Source organism: Marmota flaviventris, chromosome 2, assembly GCF_047511675.1.
Source record: "Marmota flaviventris isolate mMarFla1 chromosome 2, mMarFla1.hap1, whole genome shotgun sequence".
In the NCBI taxonomy this organism is placed as follows: domain Eukaryota; kingdom Metazoa; phylum Chordata; class Mammalia; order Rodentia; family Sciuridae; genus Marmota; species Marmota flaviventris.
This window is the reverse complement of record NC_092499.1, coordinates 43,730,596-43,752,454: the sequence shown is the minus strand read 5'-3', so window position 1 is coordinate 43,752,454 and position 21,859 is coordinate 43,730,596. Positions and strand designations below refer to the sequence as shown.

General features: G+C 31.7%; 1 protein-coding gene across 5 annotated transcripts in view; it reads left to right on the top strand.

Moving 5' to 3' along the window:
- Strn3 (striatin 3) overlaps window positions 1-21,859 on the top strand; it is a 91,693-nt gene that overhangs the window by 47,699 nt on the left and 22,135 nt on the right. For 2 of the 5 annotated variants that reach the window (XM_071607823.1, XM_027929820.2), the window contains exons 5-9: window positions 489-662; window positions 4,493-4,622; window positions 6,138-6,279; window positions 11,344-11,454; window positions 20,915-21,055. In XM_071607823.1, the coding sequence (XP_071463924.1) occupies window positions 489-662; window positions 4,493-4,622; window positions 6,138-6,279; window positions 11,344-11,454; window positions 20,915-21,055 (698 nt within the window). The remainder of the gene's footprint in view (window positions 1-488; window positions 663-4,492; window positions 4,623-6,137; window positions 6,280-11,343; window positions 11,455-20,914; window positions 21,056-21,859) is intronic. The other 3 variants (XM_071607821.1, XM_071607822.1, XM_027929821.2) reach the window with 3 other exon arrangements.

The window sequence follows — 21,859 nt, the reverse complement described above, 5'->3', positions numbered from 1 at the left end:
AATAAGAGAAAGTTCGAAAAACCATACAACTAGAGAAATACTACGAAATTTTATATACTAGAAGGAAAATGAGCCTGTCCATCAATCTCTAGTTATGATCCCTAGGTTTAAACTGTCACTCTTTGAAGGTTCAGTGTCACTTATTCTTTATTACTTCTTGGACATTAAAAATATTTACATTCACATGCATGTACACATTTCATCAACTGCTAAAAGCTTTTTAAGGCACTAGGACTTTTTAGGTTTCAGTATAATTGGCCCTTAATCAATGTTGGCCATGCCATGAGTTTTCTTATTTACATTTTGGTTTGTAGTTGGCTTAGTTCTCTTACAGATGAACTAAAACTGTTTATAGAGAAGAAAGATGTTGAAACAAAGAGTATATATATAGAATTATGGGTTTTTCTCAAAATTATTTGATAGGATTTTAAGATTGGCAGCTGTTAGTGTTTGGGATTTAATATTTTTAATTTTTAATTCTCTTATAGGTACCTTCAGGAAGTAGGTTACACAGATACAATATTAGATGTACGGTCTCAGCGGGTAAGGTCATTACTTGGACTCTCTAATTCAGAACCAAATGGATCAGTAGAAACAAAGAACTTAGAACAAATCCTGAATGGTGGTGAATCTCCAAAGCAAAAAGGACAAGAAATCAAAAGGTATGATTTACACTGTAGGCTACCATTGTTTAATTGGTACTATAAATTTCTTTAGCTCCTTGTTATTAAACTATTAACAGTTTTTAAAGCACATGGAGTTCAGATACAAAAATACCCCAGCCCACCCCAAAATGGTACCATGGGCAAGTAAATTTTGTACTTGGGTGCTTTTAAAGTTTGTCTTTGTTAAAGTTTGTGCCAAGAGAATGACTCCGGTTTGGAAATAGGTACAGAATTAAAATGCAGATTCGAGATTAATTTCATGAAGTTCAGAGCTATTTTAACATCCTGATTTTAAGTGTCTGCTAGAGTATTTAAATTGTAGTGTTACTCTTCCACTAGAATGAGCAATGGTTATTTAGATAGTAGTGTGAAAGAAAAAAAGACTATATTTTGTTTGAACTCAGAAAACTACCATATACATGTTTTTTAAAGAAAAATACCTTTGTTGAGATAATTCATGTACTATACAATTCACACATTGAAGGAATGTAACTTAATAGTTTTAGACTATTCAAGAGTTGTTCAATCTAAGTTTAGAACATTTTCATCACCCTAAAAACAAAACCTGTATCTATTAATTGTCACTTCCATTCTCCCTTACCCTCCATTGTAGACAAATAGTCTGCTTATTATTTCTTTAGATTTGGATGTTCTGGATATTTCATACAAACTGTCTTTTGTGAATCATTTATAAGCATAATATTTTCAAAGTTCATCCATGTATAGCATGCACCAGTACTTTATTCCTTTTTATTGCTGAATAGCATTTCATTTTGTGGATGATAATAGCATGTTTTGTTTTATGTATTATCCAGTTGAAGGGCATGTGGATTGTTTTCACATTGGGAAATGCTGAATAACTTTGAGGAACTGCCAAACTTTTCCAGAGTGGCTGCACTATTTTACATTCATATCAGCAGTGCTATAAAGGATTTGGTTCTTATTGTCTGTCTACCAGATATGCTTTTGATTTATAGAAACTTCATCAATGCAAGAAGTCAAGCAGTGAAACGTCTTTCATTTTTTACCATGTTATTCTGAGTAACATAGGTGAAAACATCGAAAAAAGAGAGAGAATAGAATAATATTTTTAAAGTGTCAAATACCAAATTAGTTGATTTAGAACTTAGAAATTGAGGGGCTGGGGATGTGGCTCAAGCGGTAGCGCACTCGCCTGGCATGTGTGCGGCCCGGGTTCGATCCTCAGCACCACATACAAACAAAGATGTTGTGTCCGCCGAAAACTAAAATAAATATTAAAAAATTCTTTCTAAAAAAAAAAAAGAACTTAGAAATTGAGACTAGGTTGTGGTAAGTGGTAGAGCGCTCACCTAACATGTGTGAGGCACTGGGTTCAATGCTCAGCACCACATTAAAATAAATAAAATAAAGGTATTGTGTCCATCTACAACTTAGAAAAAATAAAAAGAACTTAGAAATTAATAATATCCACAGTTTATAAGCTAATGTTATTTTATACCCTTAATGTATTTTGATGACATATAATTGTCTAAAAAGTGTTCTATAAACTTGGTAATTCAACTCACACAAGCTTTTTTTTTTTGGTTGTGCTGGGTTGAACCCAGGGTCTTGTGCATGCAAGACAAGCATTCTACCAACTGAGCTATATCTCCAGCCCCTAGCGCAAGCTTTTTTTTTTTTAATATTTTTATTAATTATTGATGGACCTTTATTTATTTATATGTGGTGCTGAGAATCAGACCCAGAGCCTCTCACATGCTAGGCAAGCGCTCTACCACTGAGCCACAACCTCAACCCCCTAACACAAGCTTTTGATTTAGGGTTTTTACTTCTGAGAAATAGGCTCTTTAATAAAGTCAATTCGATATCATATAGAGCTTATATTTTCTTTACTCTGATTTCAGGAAGCATTAAGTATTTTGTAGCATTAGAGAAAAAGTATCACCATGAATTTTCAACCACTGGTTAGTCTGTACAGCTAACCATACTAAGTAGTTCATAGAATTTATCAATATTTTAGACTAATGAAGTTTGCTGTAGCATACCTGAGTCTGAAATCTGAAGTAAAGGTCCATGACAGACTATACTGTTTTTCCTAAAACTTCTTGCTTTTGCAAGATAATGACTTCATAGTAGTTTTTATGGGGGTGGGAGGAAACAGGCAAAAGCCATATACTACAAGCTCTGACTTCTTAACAAATCTTTTAATTGTACATTATAGTATTGTTGGCACAGCATTATGTACAGTAGATTTAGAACTTCTCATCTTTGAATCTCTACACATTGAACAAATCCTCATTTCCCCCTCCCTCCAGATCATGGCAGCCACCATTCTACTAAGTTATTAATGGGCTATTGAAAACTCCTAGGAATAAGAAAAGGGTATAACACGTGTATAGAGATTTCAGCAAAATAGTATTTTATCACGTTCTTATTTATAATAGGAAAAAAATCAGAAGCAAACTTACTATCCAGTAGTAAAGAATGATAAATTTTAGACTCATCATATTAGGGGCAGTATGCCTAATGGTAAGAGTGTGAATTCTGAAGATAGACTGGATTTGAAACCTAACTTTATACCACTTACTAACTTCGACTTTGGGCACAGGACCTTATATTTCCACTTTTGCAAAATGGGGATCATAGGATTGATGTGAGAAAGAAATGAATTAATGTAAGACAATTATAACAGTGCCTGGTATGTAGTAAACATTATGTGTTTGATCTTATGGAGTATTATGTATCCAAGTGAAATGTTAATCCCCCTAAGAGTAGTGTTTACTAGATTCTACATAGTCATCATCACTGTTCTGTTTCTTCCTTTTTTTTAAATTTTTTTTTATACCTTAATTTTATTTATTTTTATGTGGTGCTGAGGATTGAACCCAGGGCCTCACATGTGTTAGGCAAGTGCTTTCTGCCACTGAGCCACAACCCCAGCCTGTGTTCTGTTTCTTAATTTGTGGTAGTAGGATGTTTTGGGTGTATTATAAAATATCTACTTAAGTTGATTCAGTTCTTATGTAGATCTTGTAAGTGAGAAAAACTGTGCAATGTCTAAATAATGGTCTGATTTATCTTTGAATCTCCCGCTATCATTCCTTTTCCTTTTGTACTCTGTTTATAATCCCAGGGCCAAAATTTATAGCCTTCCTCTAGAAAGTACACTGATTCTTTTTAATCTTTTTACCGTCTAGCCTTTCTTTTGACCTCATTTTATTTTCCCTTCATCTTGATATATTAATTTTTTATTCTATTATTTGCTTTTTTAGGATGAGAGAGGTACTGAATTGTTGACAAAGAAAAGAAATTTGTAATACAGACTTCCATTTAAACATGGACATCAAAGGCATTTGCTTTCCAAAAGTTCTGCACAAATGTTTGTAAAGGACTTAGTTCTGTGAAGGGCTTAAAATGAATCAACATAATAGAACAAAAAAATTGGCTATAGCTAGGCACAGTGGCACATGCCTATAATCCCAGCAATTTGGGAGGCAGGAAGACTGCCAAATTCAAGGCCAGCCTTGGCAACATAGCAAGATCTGCCTCAAAGGAAAAAATAGCCCTTGCCTAGTATTTGTGAGGCTACATTTGTGGGCTCAATCTCCAGTACCACCAGGAGAAAAAAAAATAAAGATACCAAGGGGGTGGGTGCAGGGGACAGGGTTTGGGAGTTCAGTGGTAGAATGCTTGCCCAGTGTATACAAGGTCTTGGGTTTGATTCTCAACACTGGAAACAGAAAAAGAAGAAACAAACAAAAAAGCGGGCATTTAAAATAGGAACCAAAAAGAAATATTGGAATCAACCTTTATGCCTTTGGTTTCATCTTTTTCCTTTCCCACAGGCCTACTGGTGATGTTCTTGAGACATTCAATTTCTTAGAAAATGCTGATGACAGTGATGAAGAAGAGGAAAATGACATGATTGAAGGCATCCCAGAAGGAAAAGATAAACATCGGATGAATAAACACAAAGTAGGAAATCAGTTTTATATTCTTATTAGCTTTAGTATTTGAATAGTAATTTGAATAATAATTTTTTAGATAAGTTCCATTGGGAATGATTGATCATTGTTTATAGCATGGCACCTCAAAGTTTTATATATTTTCAATTCTTACTGAATTATGCTTATATAATGAGAATTATCATTTGCTGTATTGTTCATATGAAGAGGTCTGTTTTTATAGGACTAGTTTAGTGGGTTTGTATTTTAGTCTTTTTTTTTTTAAGTTGTAGTTGGACACATACCTTTATTTTATTTATTTTTAATTTTTATGTGGTGTTGAGGATTGAACCTAGTGCCTCACATGTTTGAGGCAAGTGCTCTACCACTGAGCTACAACCCTAGCCCCTAGTCCAGTGGTTTTGAAACTCTTTTAAAGTTAACATCCATGGGCTGGGACTGGGGCTTAGTGGTAGTGCACTTGGGCTGGGACTGGGGCTCAGTGGTAGTGCACTTGCTGGCATGTGTGAAGCACTGGGTTCGATTCTCAGCGCCACATATAAATAAATAATAAAGATCTATCAGCAGCTTAAAAAATATACATGTATTTAAAAAAAAAAATGTTAACAACCTTGCCACTCTGGCCACAATTGAAAAATCACTGCTGAAATCTTCTCTTCATGTATAATACACAGGTGATAAAATTACCTGAAGCTGCCATGGGTATATTCCCACCCTGGGTAAGGGAATAATGTATGGACTGTAAATATGTGTCAACATTCTTATTCTTTGATAAGGATAAATAAAACTTTGCTCATAACCTAACAAATAGATTTATTTTATTTTAGTGGTCATGGGATTGGCTACAGGAGCAAAAGTGGAGATCATCCATTTGTGAATTACCAGAATAGTGTTCAGTATTTCACAGATGTGAAAAAAGTTGTGAATAAATTTAGGTGTGGTACATTGGGATTTTTTAGTAATATAGAAAAAATGACAATGTTTCTCAAAAGCTTCTAGTCTACAATGGCAGGTTTCAATTCTTACATATCCCACATGTATAATATATACTTTTAGAGACACAGAGATTTTTTTATTCTTTCCTACTCTTTTTGTTCTGGGAGGTAGGATGCTAATATCATACCATAAACTTAACATTAGTTATTAAGCTACATAGATCATGCATGCAATTTAATTCAAGTATATGAGCTCAATTCAAGATAAGCTGTCAGAATGCGAGTGAATGGTTCTTTAATGGGAGCACTGAGAGTCTACTATAATTAAAGAAGTTAACTCTTGATGAATAGCACTTTAACCATTTTTTATATCACAGTATTTGAATCACATCTTACAAATGGCTTGGCATAGCACTGTTGAACCATTTATCTAAGATATAATTTGAGACTTATGAATTACATAGAAAGTCTAAAAATTTGGATCCAAAATAATTTAAAAATGGGTGTGAAAACATGGTTATATGAAACACTAAAAGATCCTTTTAAAATTTAGGATTAAAAATAATTCTTGGTTTATATCCTGTTTATAGATAGGTAATGAAGGCTTAGCTGCAGACCTAACTGATGATCCTGATACAGAGGAAGCACTGAAAGAATTTGATTTTTTAGTGACTGCTGAAGATGGTGAAGGAGCTGGAGAAGCACGGAGTTCAGGGGATGGCACCGAATGGGGTAAGGTGATAAAGAAATATGGGGGTGGGAGGAAATCTATCATTTAAAGATAGATTATTATTATGTGGAATTTTTGTATCTGACGGTATGGTGGAAGGTAAACAGAGAGCAAGGAGAAGTGGTATTGAATAATTACAGGGTATTTTGTACCAGTTTATTTAGATTTGGTGACTAAACTTTCATATTTTACATTTATCTTGATTTAAAGTTGAAATGTATTATTGATTTGGAAATCTCTTTCCTCATAGTTTTTTTTTTTTAATAAGCATTACTCATTGTTAAACATTCCATTATTTAATTTGATTAGTCTAGATTTAAGAGGACACAAGTCTGAGTAAGTAGGGTATTACCTGACTTATTGATAGGCAGGAATACAGCTCTACAATGAGCAAGATTTAATGAAGACATTAAACTTTTTCGCATGTAATAGTCAGTGTGCAAATGTTAAGGCCTCAGTTTTGGAAGTCATACATAATGCTAATAATAATTCAGCCAAAACCAAAAGAGAAAACAGTCTGTCTGTACAGGGCTAAAAACTCTATTTGGTAGTAAAATAAAAGTCTAAAAAATATTTTAAGGCAATAGATTATGTCCAGTGTGTTTTCCCTGTTAAAAATGTTCATTCAATCATTGTTGAATACTGACATGTTGTCTGGTAGGGGTGGAACTCAAAAAAGTGTTTATAGAGCTCTATTGGAGAAGATTATGTTAATACATCAAAGTTTTGCTTTATTACTATCAAGAGCAGTTATCACCAAATTGTTTAAAACTACTTTGGTGATAGAAATCATAACTTGGAGCTTTAAAAAAATTCCTCATTTGTGTATTAAATCTGAAGATTGCTAATAGCAAAAGAGAAAAACCTTCTATTAAGATAATATTTATTGACTTTCTTGATATAAAAATTGATTACTTAAAATATTTCAATTTTTTTATTAAGGTTTCTCTTTTTTCTTTTTAAACTATCTTTCTCTTTTTTAAAAAAAATCTTTATTTTGTTTGTTTTTATGTGGTGCTAAGGATCGAACCCAGTGCCTCACAGGTGCGAGGCAAGTGCTCTGCCACTGAGCCACAACCCCAGCCCTTATTAAGGTTTTTCATTGGGTATAATTTCAACCTCATATTTAGATCTTTCTTCTAAATGGAAATGGAAGGTCATAAACTCCACAGTTGCTTTCTAGACTTAGTATGTATTTTAGAAATTTATTCTTACTCGGGAGAAACAGTATAAGATTCCAATTTTTTGTTTTGGTTTTTCCCCCTACTTTCTGAATGTATCCCATTCAATGTTGGAAATTTTTTTTTCTAATAATTTTAAAAGTACTAATATTTTGTTATTATTAATATTTTAAAAGTACCTAGTATTTTATAATGCAAGTATATTTCAGAAGATTTGGAACCCATAAATAAATGTGTGGAAGAAAATTAAAATATACCTATATGCTACTTTGTAGTGAGAACCAGTTAACATTTGTATTAGCATATGACTACTTATATGTAATTTATTTAAATAACAGAGGGTTTATCAAGCATCTGTTTAGCTAAATCTTGGCAGATATTCATTCCTATTGCCTGAACCTAAAGTGACTAGAACTTTAACTCTTAGTCAAAAAGATAAACAAAAATTTCAGGAATTTACTTTGTGAAATTAAATTAAATGTTTTATTATTTTAATTAAAAAGTACCCAGTTATGTACAACTGAATGGTCCTTCTGTCCAAAGACTTTCTAAGGCAAAGTTCAATACTTTATGTACTTTTTATTATCAGCATTTGAGTGACCTATGTCTCATGTAAGTGGAAGTAACCAATAAAGCCTCTTATTTCCAGATGGAACTGAAACATTAAAACATTTTAAGTGTTTTTTTTGGTACTAGGGAGTGAACCCAGGAGCACTTACCCATTGTGCCCCAGCCCTGTTTTTAATCTTTTATTTTGAGAAGGGATCTTGTTAAGTTGCATAGGGCCTTGCTAACTTGCTATGGATGGCTTTGAACTTAAGTTCTTGATGAAATAAAGAACTCTCAAGTACAAAGTGGCTCAAGTATTTTTTTCCCATAAGAAAAACTAGCAAAGGACCTATACAATATTCTTAAAGTTCATCATTTGTACTCAAAAAATGTCATTAATTTTGTCTGAAACAAAGAGGATAGATATGCAACATTCCTTTTATATTTATTTAATTTTCTAGGAATTTTAATAAATTTATAAATGGGAAGGTGGTGATTTTCATATTCAAATTATTGGGTTAAGAAGATTTTAGCATTAAAAAAAGAACACAGATTTTTTAAAAATAAATTCTGAATCCTTTTATAAAATCACTGCTACTTAGACAGATTTAATCCTCTCTTTTAAAAAGAAACTTTTTTTTTAAGTTATAAATGGACACAATACCTTTATTTTACTTATTTTTGTGTGGTGCCAAGGATCAAACCCAGTGCCTCAGGTGTGATAGGCAAGCCCTCTAACCCTGAACTACAATCCCAGCCCTTAATTCTTTTTTAATCTTTCATTTACATGAGGTAGTCTGAGATTCATGTTAGTAATTTTTAAGTTCTTCTCATTAAAAATTTAAGACACCAACTTTTTTTTTTTTTTAATCCCCCTCATAGATACTAGATATTTTTAAGGATGTTTGAAACTTACTCTTTGAAACTGTGATCTCTGGAAATTAATATGACTACAAAATACCATTGCTACCTGAATCTATGTTTTTAAATACTGTGGGTAAAGTGTTGAATATTTGCACGAAATGAAGTTAGTTACAAATTTATGCTACAGTTAGATGATTTGTATAATTCCTCTACTTTGGTAATCAGAAATATCATAACAGAAATATTACGTTTTTGTAGTTTTGAGTTGTTAGGAGTCAACTTTTTTGTGCATGTTTGTGCTTTCTTTTAGACAAAAAACCGTTCCCATAATTTATTCAACCTCATTTCTCGGTATTTTTCCCCCCCTAGATTTTTTAAAAACAGGATTAAAATGTAGAAGATTATGCTGCTTCTTCCCCTTTGCTCTTACGTAATTCTTATAAGCAATATCAAATCAACTGTTACTTTACAGGCAAGTTTTAGGATGTTGTTTGTGCACATATGCATTCACCAACCTATTCTTTGCACTGCCTAAGTTTACCTTTGTTTTCTAGATTTGAGGTTATCTTGCAAGTAATATTTGTGTTTTTTCCTTAAGCTTATCCTTTTTTCATTCTCTTTGCTTTTTCACTCCACTCTTTTTTGCTACTGTAGTTAGAGCTATTCACAGCTTTAATCTCTCTACAAAGGTCTTTTAGAAAACTGTTCAACTATATTAATTAAAATTTTCTGTCCTAATTTCCTAAATAAAGTTTATATCATTCAAGTGAGGTTTTTTCCTCTCTGATATAAAAAGTATTTCCTCAATTGTGTCAGTTTGTCTTGCTTGAAGTAGCTGACAGTAGTTGTTAGCGTCATTAAGAAGACTGCAAAATGATTAATTATTTGGATCACATTTTTCTAGGTGTATTCAGTAAATTGACAGGATTCCTGACATAATACAATTTTCAGGAAACTTCATGATTAGAGTACTTGAAAACTTTATTTTCTCTTAAGTCAGTATTACAACTATGTTATGAACAATATTATAGATTGCAGATTTGACAGTCCTACCTGTTAATTTCAGTTTGCATAACCTAGTTTCAAGTAAAGTTAGCAAATTGAAGCATAGACTTTAGTTTTTTGTATATTGACCACCTATAATTATAGGTGTAGTCATCAGAGAATAACTCAAAATTGTAGTGATAAAGACTCAAGGTACAGTAAATATTTGAATTTCTGTGTGCTGTTCAAATATGAAAATTTCTTGTTTGCTACATACAATAGCGTATAAGTGGAAAGGTGGGGGGGGTTGTGTGTGTGTTTTGTTTTGTTTTTTTTTTAATTTTTTGTCCACATTAGAGGTTGAATCAGGAAGGCCTTGCAAGTTTCTAAGATTATGAACTAGAATATACTGAGTTAACAAGTATTTTTTCACTAAAATTTTATTATTCAGTGTGATTGGCTTAGCCTAGGTGTTTTGATATAATTTTTATTTAACAACAGGGTTTCATAAGCTCCTAATTGTTAATCTATAAGTTAAATTTCCCAATAATATGACTGCTTTAAAACTAAGTAAAAGAATCCCCTCAGTACTTAAAATAATTATGAAAGACTTAATTATTTTTATACTGCCTCTTTTTAATGTTTTTTCTCTAGTTCACTATGAGTGAGTTTTTTCGAGGCACAGCATTTACTTAAAACAAATAGTTATTATTCACTGAAGTGTTATCTTTAGCAGATGTATAGCAAGATGTTTTCACTTCTCCATGCTTGTCACTGTTTTATCTTACCCTAAAAAAATCAACTCTAAAAAATTCTTCAGTGGAATTTGAGTTTTGTGTTTTTGTTTTTGCTAATCTTAGTTATAGTCCAATGGAAAAAGGTAATGAGATGTTGAACTATTTGGGTAGGGTGGGGACAGAAGTGGGATTCTCTGAATGCTTTGTATGAATTATTTGAGACATTGTATTTTGGAACTATATGTATGTATTATATTGGACTAGAATGCCTCTCCATTAGTACAGTTTTCCTGTGCATGCAGAATCAGTGTGACAGAAGGTGCATGAATATTTTCATCAATGAGATGGCACTGACCTTTCTAGCTTGCACTTATATGTATTTCGCATGTAATTCATTCATTTGCTTTTATAATGCTGGCTGTATAATTTTTATTAACATTTTTATAAAGATGCAGTGATCTATTTTTTATAATATCAGATTTCTAACGTCAGTCCATTGAAAGAATAATCTTCAAATTTGTAACACATAAAAATGAACCACTATTGGTATTAAATGTTTAGAAATGTTTAGAAACTTGGGTATTTAGTTTTGAGTTGTGAATACTAAAACTGAGACTGCACCTTTAAAATATTTTGAGTATATGCTATTAAACATTTTTATTATGATTATGTAAAGCTATAATAATTTACTGCCAACAGCTTGCATTGCCAACTGCTGATGTTTTTTCTTTTAATAATATGCTGCATGTAGATAAAGATGACCTCTCCCCAACTGCTGAGGTTTGGGATGTAGACCAGGGACTAATAAGTAAACTGAAGGAACAGTACAAGAAGGAACGAAAGGGGAAGAAAGGGGTGAAGAGTAAGTGCAGATTCTGACTATTATAATTTTTGTTTACCAATACTGAGAATAAAAGTTTTTGATTGTTTTTTTTATGTCATTTTATGTTTTGTTTCATAAAGGGGGCAACTAACTTTAAACTTTGTCTGTTGTATAATTGAAACTTATGGATATTATTTAGGATGTTATTGATCAAGGAGGAAATCCTTTTACATATGTGGGCAAGAGTGAAGGAAATTTTTTTTAGTTTTTTTTTTTTAAGCTCTTATAAAGTTTACCAAATTGGTAAGGAATATTGGAATTAAAAATAGTAGATATTCATTCAAAAAGGAAAAATAAATTTCTCCATTTTTGTTACATAGGGAATTAAAGCTATAACCAACTCATATCCAAGTTAGTTTGGGAATTCTTACATACAATAAGCAAGAAAGCCCCTTCCAAGTTTCTGCTTTCTGATAATAATCCAACAGAAATAATAGCCACAAAACTTCTACTGGTTCGTATTTTCTTGGCTACTAGGAAGGGTAATGGTGATGTTTATTTAGTCAAATAGCTGGGTGTCTTTTGGTATCAGGGTATATTTTTCAATGTGTTGTATTTAGCCAGTGTACTGCAAAAGTATAAATACAGTTGTGTTATTTCTCTGTATAATTAATTCATTTTCATTTTGTGAAGCAAACTTTTTGGGAAAAAAGAATAACACCCACAGTGGGGAAAAACGACCTACATAAAAACCTTCTTCAGACCTGTGGAAACCCTTGAAACTTATTTTGGGGCTGTTGACTCCTAGTCTCATCTTTTTTGCTTTATGAAAGAATGTATGATAAAGGTAAAACCACAGAGGCATTCTTTCATATTCTTTTTTCTAGTGACACGTAGAAAAGTTTACAAAATGGCACATATAAAGAATAAAAATTTCCTTCAGTAAAGCATTTTTTGAGTGATTTATTGTAGAAGCTAATAAGAGGGATTTTGGAGGATTTTACCTGTTTTATAAGTTTTTGAAACTGTAAGCTAGTTTATGTTATTGCATATAAATTAAAGGGCAAACTATTCTTCAAGAAGTTTCACACTATTGGGAACTGCTTATTATATGGAGTAATATTTGGTGCTAAACTAAACTAGGACTGTGTTCAGATTTAAAATCATTTACCTATAATGTGTGCATGAGTATGAAAGTATGATTGCATGGTTGACTTTTAGGAATGATAAAATGAAGTTACATCTTTAGTATTTAGTTTTCTTTCTTTCTTTTTGATACTGGAGATTGAACCCAGGGGCACTTTACCACAGAGCTACATCCCCAGTCCTTTTATTTTTGGAGACAGGTTCTCACTAAGGAACTGTAGCTGGCCTCAAGTTTGCAGTATTTCTGCCTTAGCTTCCTGAGGTGCTGGGATTACAGGAGTGCCCCACTGCGTCAGGCTATTTTCTTTTTAAGAAATGAAGTGTTTATTTTAATATTAGATTGCTTTATATATGTTGTCATGGAGTTAATCTGCTGAAGGTTTCTTTAGAAATTCTTAGGTAATGTTGCTTCCAATTTAAAATAGAAGTATCCCTTTTTGTGTGTGTGTGATAAACGTATCTTTTTGAGGTTCGGAAATGCAAGTCATTTCACTGTCTTTTTAGTTGTAGGTTTTACATTTTTCTAAAAATCCCTTTTAAAATAAATACCTGCTTAATAAATATTAAAAACAGATGAACAAAAATCAAATTGTTAAATCTTCATTAAAAATGTGCCGATTTAGCTAACAGTTCATAGAAAACATCGCTTTATGTCAGCTAATATTCTTGTATGTTCTCAACTTTTTTCTTTTCCCCTTTTTAACTAAGCCACCCTATTGTCAATACTGGTGAAGCCAGTATGTGAAATGAGTGAAAGGGAGCTATTGATTGAATCAGGATCTAGGGACTATTGCTCTCATGTCTCAATGGTATCTTATTATCTAGATATGTATTATTTGGCCCACTCTCCTTTAATTTTGATTTTATATATTTTTAAATTAACTTTGTATCTATAATTATAAAAATATTCATGTTATTTAGACAATATAATAAATATATAGAAATATAAAGAAAAAAGTAAAAATCACCTGTAGTCCTACTATCCAGATATTATGCCTAACATTTAGCATAATTATTCATATTTTACTACAAATCTTGTAAAAACTTAAACTTTTTAAATTTTCAACAAGAATTAAGAAAAAAATTTTTTAATTGTCAATGAACCTTTATTTTTTTTATTTGCCTGTAGTGCTGAGAATCAAACCCAGTGCCTCACATGCCAGGCAAGCGCTCTACCACTGAGCTACAACACAGCCCAAGAATATTATATATTTTTTAAACTCATTGTTTCGTAAGTGTTTTACAATCATGTAAAATTTCGGTGGTTATATAGTATTTCATTTTGTGAATTTTACCTAGCCTCCATTTGTGAATCTTTTAGGTGGTTTAAAATTTTTAAATATGTTAAGTATCCCTGTCTTTAAGATTACCTATGTAAATAGACATAGGGTTGAGGTTTCTGGCAATGTCTCAGGAAATAATAATTAAGAAAAAAAAAATAAACATTAGCTTTTTACATTTACTTTGACATTCCTTAAATTTAAAAACTTTGGCTCGTGAATACAGAAAGTGTTGACTTTGAATCTCTGACATGCAGATGAAAATTAAAGAAATGCAATTTATCCTCAGTGGTTGCCTGAAACTGTGGATGGTACCAAATCCTAGAATCTCTGACAGGCAGATGAAAATTAAAGAAATATAATATATCCTCAGTGGTTGCTTAAAACTGTGGATGGTACCAAATCCTATATACTGTTTTTTTTTTTTTATACATATGTGCCTGTGATAAAATTTATAGTAAGTTACAGTAAGCAATTAATAAGAATTTACCATCAACCCAGCAACCTCAAGTATAATTTTTTTGTTCCCTTTAGTTAGGAACTTTGTACCTTTTCATTTTAAGTATGCTTCCTTGATGTGTCAGAATTGTTGGCCTTTGCCTTGGGGCTTTTTTTTTTTTTTTTTTTTCAGTAAAACAAGAGCTACTTAAACACAAGCACTGTGTGACTGTGGTATTTGATCTGAAAACCAAGAAAGCTACTTAAGTTGAATAATGAATGTGTAGCATAAAGCATGGATTTGTTGGACAGAAGCAAATCCTGGGCAGGACAAAACTCATATTTTATTACTCAGAATGGTATGCAATTTAAAACTTTAGAAATTGTTTGTTTCTGGAATTTTCTATTTAATCTTTTTAGGCTCTGGTTGCCGTAGGTTACTGAAATCAGAAAACAGAACCACAGATAACAGGGCATCACTATGAAAACTTTTTAAAATGGATCATAAACTTCTAATAGTCTTAATTCAGGTAGATAATCATATTAATACTAAGATATAACTTATGTAAGATAGTTTATGAATTTTCTTAGCATTTTTATTATCTAGGCTTTGTTTGTTTTTATTCTGATATTTTCCTAGGTGTAGCTTTGTATAATTAGGACAATTCATAAAACTATAGGCTTTTTTTTTTTTTAAGAGAGAGAGATAATTTTTAATATTTATTTTTTAGTTTTCGGCGGACACAACATCTTTGTATGTGGTGCTGAGGATCGAACCCGGGCCGCACGCATGCCAGGCGAGTGCACTACCGCTTGAGCCACATCCCCAGCCCAAAACTATAGGCTTTTGATTTCTTTTTTCCTTTGCTCCAGAATGTGAATAAATTATACCTACTGGATCTTAGTGCTAAGTGTGTAAAGAGAATTTTTTTTTCCTCCAGCTGCTTTGAAGGAAAACAATTATTTTCTAACTTTAACTATAGGGATTCAGCAGGTGTAATTTATTTATTTTTATGTGGTACTGAGGATTGAACCCAAGGCCTCGCACATGCTAGGCGAGCACTCTACCATTGAGCTACAACTCAGCCCCAAGAATACTTGCTTTTTTAACTTCGTAAAGATTTATCCAAGACTTGATTCTTAAGTAGAAAGATTTTTTTAAAGTACTTAAAGTTTCTCTGTCTTTAGGCTTGTTTACTCCATTCTACCCATTTTTAACTGTGAGGCGAGAGTTAAAAATGACATTCTTATAGATGTACTTCAGTATTTTTTTCTTACTAAGTAAGATATATTTTAGAGATGTTAAGACCATAAAATTAATGAGATTTTAATGTGGTTATTTTGGTTTCAGATTTCAAAAGGTTAAGCTCTGTTTTCTTTTAATTTTTTATTAAGATATAATATCTGACTGAAGAAAAGTTACAAAAATAGCACAGAAAATTCCATATACTTTTCACCCTAATTCCGTAGCCCTTAACACTTTATCACAATTGCTTTATACTTTTCTTTCTAATGTTTACATTTTCTTTTTTTTTTTTTAAAGAAAGAGTGAGAGAGAGTGAGAAAGAGGGAGAGAGAGAGAAAATTTTCATATTTATTTTTTAGTATTTGGAGGACACAATATCTTTGTCTGTATGTGGTGCTGAGGATCGAACCCGGGCCGCACGCATGCCAGCCAAGCGCGCTACTGCTTGAGCCACATTCCCAGCCCAAATGTTTACATTTTCTTTGAACAGTTCAGAAAACTAAATTATAGATGTTCTCCCTGATACTTCAGGGTATATTACCTGACCATAGAAGTATTCTGTTTCACAACCACCATTCAATGATGAAAATCAAGAAATTCGTATTGATAAAATATTCTAACCCAAAGCCTGATTTTCTTTGACTTTTTACTAAATGTTCTATAGTTTGGGAATGGAAGTGTGAGGGAAAGTGCTTCATGTTTTGTTAAAAATCTTGTACTGATTGGATTATTTCTATCTCCCCCCCTCCATTTTTGCTATATTTTTATAGGACATGTAAATTAATAGTGATTAAAAATCACATAGAGTATAGCATCTGAAGTAAGTGTGAAGCATCTGAAATCTGGGGTCTTTATTTGGAATGAAATATGTGCTAAAACTTTAAAAGATTTTTTTTTTTTTTTTGGTATTTGTTTCGGATTTTGAACATAAAAAGTTTAAACTGTGCATTGCAATGACTTTTTTTTCTTTGATAGGTGCCCTTATTTTTATATCCTATTGTGACTCCTATGCTATATTATACCTATAAAATTAGGCTCATCAAGAAGATAAAACTATTTCATTTTCTTTCTTCGGAAGATCTGAAGCCTTTCTCCATTTTAAGGATTCACATTCTGAGAATGTATTTGCAGTTTCTGCCTCTTCATAGATGGATTTGTCTTAATTTTTCTAATTATTTTCATGTATACTAACTTTCCTATCTTTTCTGTGTGTAGAATATTATTTTCTTTCTTTACCGATGTTACAGGATTGCTGTACATTTTCTGATTTAAATAACATTACTTTTTCTATATTTCTTTTAAATATAAACTATGTGAGGTTCTCTGGATCATTTTCTAGTTTTCATTTTTTGAGCTTTGTAGTAGTAATTGTCATTTACTGATCCAGATCCAAGATACAGATTTTAAAGTGTAACTGCAGTCTAAGTATCTCAAACTAGGCATTTTCAATACATTTATGAAGAAGTTATTTATTTTTTAACAGTAATTTTCAGTAGCTTTCAGAAGCACCTTGCACATGCTATATGATATTTGTGATTTTTAAAAAGAAAAAAAAAACTGCTTATTTTCAGCAGATACAGCTTGAGCATTCCTAATCCAAAAATCTGCAATCCAGAATGTTCCAAAATCAGAAACAAAGTTTTGGATTTTGGAGCATTTAGATTTTGAATTTTAAGATTAGGATTCTTGACTGGTAAAAATCAATGCAAATATTCAGAAATTTTTAAAAACTCTGAAATCTGAAACACTTCTGATGCTTGGTTCCAAGCATTTCCAATAAGAGATACTCAGCCTCCAGTATAAATTCCAAAAACACATAAAATGTGCTATATTCTCTCTTGCATCAAATTAAAGACAAAAAGAAAATTGTTACGTAGCAAAGGATTTCAACTAAGGGATATGGCTGTTTTCTGTTTCTGATTTTAATTTCACACTTGTAAAATGAACCAATCCCTCTTTCCCTCCCTTTTTCAAAGAAATATCTTATTCTAGGTATTTTTGCCTAGAGTTACAAAGATGATTTCAGTCACTGCATTTTTTAAAACCACAGAATCATTTTGCAGCTCAAAGTTATTTTTCCTTAACATTGAGGTGGCATAATTATTTAAGATAGTTGTCATATGAAATGTTTAATTATAATGATAGAAACTAGAACAGATCTAGCATAAGCTTATTTTTAGCTTATCTCTTTCATATTGGTTTTGCTTCAGAATATAAGGGTAGTTGACAAGCAGAGTACATATTTGAGAAAGAAAACATTAGATTTGTAACAAGTACTATTTTACTTATGGTAATAGAGTATATAGGAAGATAAATTTCATGTCACAAGTTTGTGTGAATTTAAAAACACTAACATAATGCAATAGTATAGTTTGGCTTGCATGTGAGCATAATCAGTATCCTCATTTTACTGCAATCTAAAGGATGTATGTTTATATAGGACTTGGAAGTCATGATTAAGATGTATTTGTGTTTTTTGTAATTCAAAGTCTTTTTTGCTATAAAAATTTTTCTCATAAATTCTAGCAGCAATTGAGAACTGGCTTTTATTTAATCCTTAGTCTTCCAGTTTGCCTTTAAATATTGGTTTAATATGTGTAACATTCTGTTACATTAATACTATTATAAGTTTCTTATTACTGCTAATTATATTTCAGATTTTTATATGAAATTGTTTAATATTTATATTTAAAATTTATATTTAAAATATTGCATAATTTTAGAAAGCAAATGAAGACATTAAATTTGCAATTGAAAGATGGTTTATATAGTAGATTTCTGGTTATGAAATTGCTTTCATCTTTTGACAGCTTTTGAGAAGCTAGAATTGGAGCAGAGAAGTTTCAGTTGAATGTTTGGCTGTCATATACAAATAACAATAATGATATAATTTGGGATCCTGAATGTGAACAGTGACTGGTGACTTTCACCACATGCAGTTGTGCATGCCTGTAATCCCAGCAATTTGTGAGCTTGATACAGGAGGATCTTGAGTTTTGAGGGCTCAGCAATTTAGTGAGACCCTGTCTCAAAATAAAAAAGGCTGGGAATGTAGCTCAGTGCTTGGGCTAGCATGTATTCAGGGTCTTTGGTTCAAGCTATAGTATAAACCAAAAATAAGAGAGAAAGAGAGAGAGAGAGAAAGAAAGAAACAATGACCTTCATATTGTCTTTTACTTTCCTACCCTTCTATATTTCCAAGTCTATGTGTACTAGATGATCATTACTTCACATATAGCAAAAAAATTCTTATCTCAAGTCTTTATTTTTTATATCAGTGTTCATAAAATGAAATTATGTGTAAGTCAAATTTTAAGGTATATACAAGTATAATAAAAGTGAGCAGAGAGAGAGATCAACAAAATATTTACAGAGTAAATGTTAGTTTGGAGAAATGAGTAGATTTGAATTGGCCAAGGTGCATGTTAGAAGGTGTGTGTGTGTGTGTGTGTGTGTGAGAGAGAGAGAGAGAGAGAGATTGATTGGGAGGGAGGATGTGTGAATTATTTACCTTTGTGAATAATAGGTGAAAACAGATAGGACATACTATGGCAGAAATAACTTCAGTGAACATTGTACTATATAGAAATTGCAAAAGATAAGATTGGATAGAAAAAAATCAGATCAGATTATGAACCTTGCAAAGTACAAGATTTTAGTTAACCTTGATCCAAAGAGTGTTGAAGTATCATCTGTGTTTTCAGAACAAGGGGTAATACAATAAATATGAAGATTTTGGAAAAATTAATTTTGTGGTATTCAAATTTGATTGAAGGCAAGTGGAGCTTAAGAAATAGAGGGGGAAATTTTGAGAATTTGTTGTAGTAATCTATAAGAATGAAAGCCCTGATTAGATTAAACTCAGTAGAAAGAGATTAGCCTGAAGAATACTTTAAAGGATTCTTTTTTAAAAAACAGTTTTGGTTCCCCACTTATTTTATAAATTTTAGGATTGTTAAGATTCAATTGCAGAATTTTTAGTACAGGAACTAAGTTAGTGGTGGTAATTATTATACTAGTTGGTAAGTTAGAAAGGGGAGATATTTGTGAGGAAACATGTTTATTTTTTCACATTGAATTTAAGTGATAGTTGTACATCCAACTTTACCTTTTTTTCATTTATTAGAGAATTTGTTTATTATCATTTCACTGGCCATGGGAAAATCCTCCAGTAACACCCAAATTTCTCAGTTATAATTATTTTAGAACATTTAGACTACATAATATTTCATACCTAGAAGTTGAGTTGTATAAATACTTTTAAGAAGTTAGGAATAGTTGTAAAATAGAACTAATAAATGTGTCAGATTCCACTTATTTCCATTAAGTCTTACCATCTCATTGCCTGTCATTCTGTTAGGAATACATAGATAAATGATATTTCCTATAGAGTTACTAATATGTAGATAGCCACAATGAGTTTAATAATCATAAAGCACTCTTAATTTCAGTCCATTAATGTTGACATTAGTTAGTGAATGTGAGGTCATATATGTTTGACCTTGGTTTTGCCTATTTAAATTGTTTTTATTGATTAAAGTATTTTTGTTGACTTTCCAAATATATTCTGACATTCTTAAAACTAAACTTTCTTTTAAAATACATGCTTAAAAATAAATGATTATTTCATTCTGAAGTTCCAAGTTAAAAGTAAAGACTATTCCACAATACAGCAGCAGATTTGGGTTTTTTTTATGTTTTAGCCTGAATTATACAGGTAGTAGCTAAAAAGTCTCTTAAATTTATGGTATCTGAAAATGCTGATGTTTTGTACCATTACAATAAGCTCAGAGAGCTCACAGGTAAATCAGTGTTTTCAAATCTGGAAAAAGTGAAAAAAAATTTTTTTAAGAGAAATTGGGATTAATTTGTTAGTGACAAATTTACACTAATGTGGCAGGAAAATACCTGTGGAAACACCAGGGAAAGTTAATTGTTTGTTGCGCCCTCATAAAAATAATTTGTGATTATTTCTTTAATTTTTTAAATTAATTAATTTAGTTGAAAAGTTCATGTTTTAATCTTTACACAAGTAAGCATTAACCTAAACAGCAAATTTTTCCTTGTTTTAATGGCATCTTCTGAGTCTGAGCTTACAGAACTTGGGTTCGGTAACAACCCCCAACCCCCAATTATATGTTTAAAGTATACAGTGGAGATATATATATATATATATATATATATATATATATATTACACAAATATCAAAAGAATAATGAATATCTTAAATATTTAAACTCTTCATGTGTTCTTGAGGGGGTGGTATAGAAAATTGAAGATATCTTTAATTACATGATATTTTAAAAACTGGGACTTCTAATAGCCTATTCTGTTAGCAAGTCAAGCGGTAGCCATTAAATGAACCTATACTGCTGACGTTAATTTACAGGGGTCAACAGAACAAAACTCTGCGACATGATAGCTGATCTGGGAGATGATGAGCTGCCCCACATCCCTTCAGGAAACATTAATCAGTCTAGGTCAGCCTCTACTAGAATGACTGATCATGAAGGTACAAGAGCAGAGGAAGGTACAATATTTAGCTACCATGTTTATTTACATTGTGCAAGACCTTAACTCCAAATCACATCTTAATATTATAAATTTGCTACTGTTTAAAATTTTGAAAATCTTTTTATATCAGAGAAGGTGTTGGGCAAGGTCTTGGGGATTTTTAAAACTTATGGTTTCTAACTCTTCATGTTTTTGTGTTTAAAGTTAGATGGAGTTGTATCTTTCTTATATCTAACTTAGAAATCTAGTAGTGGGAAAATTTACAAAATTTAAACTACACAGTTTACCAAAATAAATTTAAATTAATACATATAGAAAAAGCTATTTAGTCATTTTGTCATGTGTTTTAAATTTAGCAATTGTTAATAACTACTACTTGCTAGGCAGTGTGCTCAGCATTTTACATATACATTATTTATATCTAAAAAATTATAATAATAATAATTTTGAAGACATCTTATACCCCCACCCCCACCCTTTTTTTCAGTGCAGGAGATCGAACGCAGGGCCTCACACATACTAGTCAATTGTTCTGCCTTTAAGCTACATTCTTGGCACCATTTTATTCTCTTAAGATTTCTGTATTTGGGGCTGGGGCTGTGGGCTCAGCTGTAGATAGAGTACTGGCCTGGCACGTGCGGGGCGCTGGGTTCAATCCTCAGCACCACATAAAAATAAATAAATAAAATAAAGGTATTGTGTCCAGCTACAACTAAAAAAAAAATTTTTTAAAAAGATTTCTGTAGTGATAACTAAAGTTAAATAATTTTGTCCTTTGTTCCTTGCCTTTATCACATATTTTGGTGGGGGGTGGTGGTAA